Source organism: Hemiscyllium ocellatum, chromosome 34 (assembly GCF_020745735.1).
Source record: "Hemiscyllium ocellatum isolate sHemOce1 chromosome 34, sHemOce1.pat.X.cur, whole genome shotgun sequence".
Taxonomy (NCBI): domain Eukaryota; kingdom Metazoa; phylum Chordata; class Chondrichthyes; order Orectolobiformes; family Hemiscylliidae; genus Hemiscyllium; species Hemiscyllium ocellatum.
This window is the reverse complement of record NC_083434.1, coordinates 12,731,358-12,736,245: the sequence shown is the minus strand read 5'-3', so window position 1 is coordinate 12,736,245 and position 4,888 is coordinate 12,731,358. Positions and strand designations below refer to the sequence as shown.

The following is a 4,888-nucleotide window of genomic DNA, read 5'->3' as shown; positions in this document are numbered from 1 at the left end:
GCCTCAAAATAAACTTTATCCAATCAGCCAACGGGAGAACTGGAAATTATGATTACTTTCCCTGGTTTCGGCGCGAAACCCACGGACATCTGTGGGTTTAGCTACAATATGGAGCTGAACTAAATGAAATTGCGTAAATAACAAGTTATAATGTTACTTACATTTTATTAAATGGACAAATTGAATATGAAATTATTTCTCAATTCATTTTGGATATACTTTCTTACGGCCTTGTCAAACATCTTCGATCTACAAACTGTTGGTCCAAATAAGTATATAACCGGCAAAATTTTAGTCAGGAAATTGATTCACCATACGCACGTCACTTTCAATGTCAATGAAGGCGGTGAGGAACAAAAGAACCCTTGTAAAACTGTACAAAAAAATCTTTTTTTAATAAAAAATATCTTATAATTACAATGATCTATTAAAGCATATACATTTCCACGTACACTCATAAAGAACATCTTGAATATGTACAGCAGGTTTAAGATTCGCCGCCCGCCCCTCCTCCTTTCTATACATTGACAATTTTTTTTTAAAAATCATACCGACACTCCCCTGGTCCAAGCCAGTTGTCTATGTAAAACATGACATAACATCTGGAAGATACTGCTGGATTAGTAAAAAGCGTCAGCAATCAGTTGTTTTTAGTCGATGAAACTTTCTACTTTTTTCCTTAGATGGGTTTCACTGGTTTCTTTCGCCTGCTGATGAGTTGTCGAGATCAGCCTGAAGTCACTCAATTTATCACCCCCCACCCCTCCCCAAGTGTCCCAAGATCAGAACTCTTTTTTCCCCCAAGTCTGTGCCGTTAACGCTGAGTAGCAGACAGAGAAGACGTGATTTGGCAGAAACCCTTCCAAGGACAGAGTCTGTTGGACAGGTTTTTGGCGTTGATCGCTAGGATTTGATTTTTTTTCTTTTTAATTTTTTTTTCTTCCCCCTCTCTGGTCTGTTATGTGTGCGCGCGCGCGTTTCTCGGGCACACCTGTATAAGAAAAATGAATAGAGGGGGTGTGTGAAACACTCAGCTCCAGACTGACTGGCGCCACCAATACAACACAAGGCATGCTTGATCAGCAACCCAAAACAAATCAGGGTCAAACAGCAGCTCCAAAACCACCACTACAAACTTCAAACGGGGACAGCTGCATGCCACTTAAACAGAAAAAAAACTTGCGAAGTTTACTTACAATGTTAGACATTCGCTGTTATTTTAAAATGAAAGTAAACATTAAACAATGCACTGTTTATTGCCCACCTCACACAGCATCACATCAACGGCACAGAATGCTGTCCTCTGGTCTTCTGACTTTAGACCCAGTCTGTAACACAAAGAGAAAACACTCCTGAGCATTTCTGGCGGTGCACACTTATATCCCTTGCAGAAACTCTGAATTTGAGCAACTCATTTGTGTTTACTCAGTAATACATTTACAGAACTACACGTCGTCTTATCCGAGTTATATTAAAATGCACATATTAAAATTTGCATTGTCCCTTCCCCTGATCAGAGTCCTAGGATTTTACAAATCGGCACGGACTAACAAAGCAAGAGTTCTAGATGGATTTTCAAATAAATCTGTCCCCAAAAAGGCCTAAATGAACGAGATTGCTTTCACTGTTCCACTCCTAATTCTCCAACCTGTGCAGTTTCGACATGAATTAAACGGGATCTGGCTCTTTCTACAGTTTCCATCGAAATTGTACCTAGCACGTTGAAAGAGGTGTTAGAAAAATGATTCCTGTTGTAAAACGAAACGTGTTCCAAGGTACAATTAATCCACACTTCTACGTATTTTTTAAATTAAACTGCATCACTTGAATATGGAATTTGAATTCCAACTGGGTCACAGCATCAAACGGGGCAATGCTGACGTATGTTTTTAATGTATAGGTATCGATTCCGCAATCTTAGCAGTTGTTATCGTTAACGTTTCACTAGAAACATGCCATCAACATATACACACTGTCACATGCCTGTAATTCTGCAGGAGTTCCCACTGGCAGTGGAGAGAACAGACAATGGGATACGATAAGCGTAAATTCCCCATCTCCCGTGCTATAAGGATGAAAATCACGGGGGAATACGGCTAGCTTTGATACTTGACGTTTAAAAAGATGTTTGCTCTTAGCACATTCTAAATGACTAAAGTTTTGACATTAAAAAAATAAAATTGATTGTTTGCAATCGAGCTAAGGCTCTCTTTCGCATGCTGCTGTAAGGCGACCGAGACAGGAATTTCTTTGAGAGATGTGCAGTTTTGGAGTGAAGTTTTAGGTGACGGTTCTCCCCTTTTACCTGCTCGGTGTTGAGGGCTGTCAGAGGATTCCGCGGTGCCGAAGAGCAGATGGCCGGCTGCGGTCTCACCAGAGCCGGGTGCGTCTCCAAAGCCAGCTGCAGATCCAGAATGTAGTCGATCACATGCTGTAGAATCTCCACTTTGCTCACCTTCTTGTTCTGGGGGATGGTGGGGACCAGCTGCTTCAGCTTGGAGTAGCAATCCTTCATGTCGTACTGCAGATCCAGGGACTCCTCTTCCATCTTGCAGCGGGCGATGCTGAGGCTGTGTTCCGACAGGCAATGCAATGTCATCTCACCGCAGCCTGCCTTTTTCAGAGGAGAAAGATCACTCACTGCTTTCATTGCGCCGCTGAATAACACTTCCTATTTACTGTCAACAATAGTGCAGAGAACTCTGCGAGAATTATTGCCTTATAAATGCAAATCGAGTAGACCTCAAAAACAGGACATAAAAACCCTTGCTGCTTTGTTTTTGTTTAATTAAATTGATGTTTTTTTTCTTCCCTTTAAAAATTCCAACACTAGCCTCCAGAGGTGCAAAATTCACACTGAAGTCAGTGAGCAGAGCGTTGCGCTTTATAACAGTCAGGGAGGTGATTGAAAGCCGTTTTAGCAAATCACAGATCGCCCACTGCAGATATCCCAGCTCATTCAACGAATGGTAAGGCGCGGTTCATGGGGCAGCTCCCAATGCCCGGGGGGTTGATTCCGCTGGGAGGAGCTGGGGGCGCGTCAGGGAAGTGTCAGCGAGGATCGAGGAGTTGCAGAGGTTGGGGGGTGGGGGGGAGCTGAGCGAACGCGGGGAAATTATTTACAAATCCGCGAATTCATCCCACCGTAGTTCAAGGAACCAGTAAACTCGGGCGTCTTATTGTTCTCTATGTGTTGTGACAAGGAGTCGATGCCCTGAACCAGAACGGACTGCACTTTCGGCACCTGAAGAGCCTTACACATCGCTTAGCCTCTTCCACTCGAGCGAAATACCGCTCTGTATCGGTCAATCAGTGAAAAATACGACTGGTATACTTCTGCCGTACATTTTTTTTGTGTGTGTTTAAATGAACTGGAATTGTGAGATTCTGCAGTTTGAAATATTTCTGAAAATATTTGTAAATGTAAGACCTGTATATTGCACGGTATTTATAAATCGTTTGTTTTTCGTCTTTCAATGATTAACTTTTTGCACCTAATACAGATTTTTAAATTAAATTCATTGTGCACGACTTTAATTCGTACTTATGTCCCACTAAGACACAGCACATCTATTTATACATAGCGCAAAACAACAGGAGCAGGTATTATTTCACCACGTACTGGAGTTGCAAATTAACGGTGTCATTCCATCAGTACTGCAGGCGCATCGCCCGTATTATATAAAAGGTGGGGTTAATTTTAGGAAACAATTGCTTGACATTTTCTACGACATTGTGCGTGCAAATTTTTTTGCCTTTTTTTTAAATCCTTCATAATATTGTGCTTAAATTGCACAAGGAAATTGGAAATATTCGTCGCCAACTTATAATTGAGCTAATGGTGTGTAACCTGGACCCATGATAAAGACCTCACAAATCTGTCCAAAGAAATCTTAATCTTGTATTGAGGATGATTGTCCCGTTACAATATTGAAAATAACATTATGGAAACGACCACTTTTAGTCAAATTTATGGATTATTTATTATAATGATTACGGTGCGGATCATCCACTTGAAGATACTTATTCTACAGCACTATATTATTATTTCGAATAAAAATCATTGGGCCGTAACAGTAGGTCATTTCAGTGTGTGTGTAGATTAGTTTTCCAGCTCAGATGTGTTCTGGCTCAATGATGTGTCTACTTGTGCGAATGTCTGTGCACCTACTTGTTTTTATGTGTTTGTGGGCATTGCTGTATGTGCAATGATGTATTTGTCTCTGATATGTTTCTGTAGCTTTCCATGAGTTAGGAGTATAAACAGACGATAGCCATAACCAACACCGGGACAAAAAATGGTCATAATATAGATTGTAATGGAGGCCTGGGGTTTGGACCAGGTTACAATAGAAATTTTGGTTATAGTGTATAGGAAGTCACAGAGGCAAAGCCAGAGCCAGACTAAATCTAATGGGAGGGTTAGGTGAATGCCTTGAAACCACTCAAGTGTGTCAGTCGTTAAAATTTGTAGATAAAAGCAAAGAAGGCAGATAAAGAGATTTAAATTCAGATAGATGGTTAAATGAAACAAAATATCTTCCAGTTCTGACGACAGGTCATTGGCCTGAAGCATTAGCAGTATTTCTTCTGCTGTAGGTAATTTAATTTCTATTTACTAGCATTTTCTATTTCTATTTTAGATAGATTGTAATAGTGTGAACCATATGCATGATTATGACCTTTGATGCATTGAAGCTAAAAATATTTGAGATATTGTCCACAGTTCTTAAGGTGGATGAGGGTGGTGGGTATTGTGGTGTGAAGATTGTGATGGTTCTCATGTCTGCTAATCCTTCTATCTCTCAAGACTTGTCTATTACAATGGATCAACAGAAATAGAGAGGTTGACTGAATGTGAGCTTAATAAACTAATGCTTTTCTGCAT

General features: G+C 40.6%; 1 protein-coding gene across 1 annotated transcript; it reads right to left on the bottom strand.

Moving 5' to 3' along the window:
• Window positions 1–365: 365 nt before the first annotated feature.
• On the bottom strand, window positions 366–2,842 carry id4 (inhibitor of DNA binding 4). Its single transcript, XM_060849854.1, has 3 exons — window positions 2,306–2,842; window positions 1,265–1,328; window positions 366–991 (listed from the first exon to the last, which is right to left on the bottom strand). The coding sequence occupies exons 1-2, from the start codon at window positions 2,648–2,650 to the stop codon at window positions 1,281–1,283; spliced, it is 393 nt and encodes a 130-aa protein (XP_060705837.1). The 5' UTR covers window positions 2,651–2,842; the 3' UTR covers window positions 366–991; window positions 1,265–1,280.
• Between the last annotated feature and the right edge of the window lie 2,046 nt (window positions 2,843–4,888).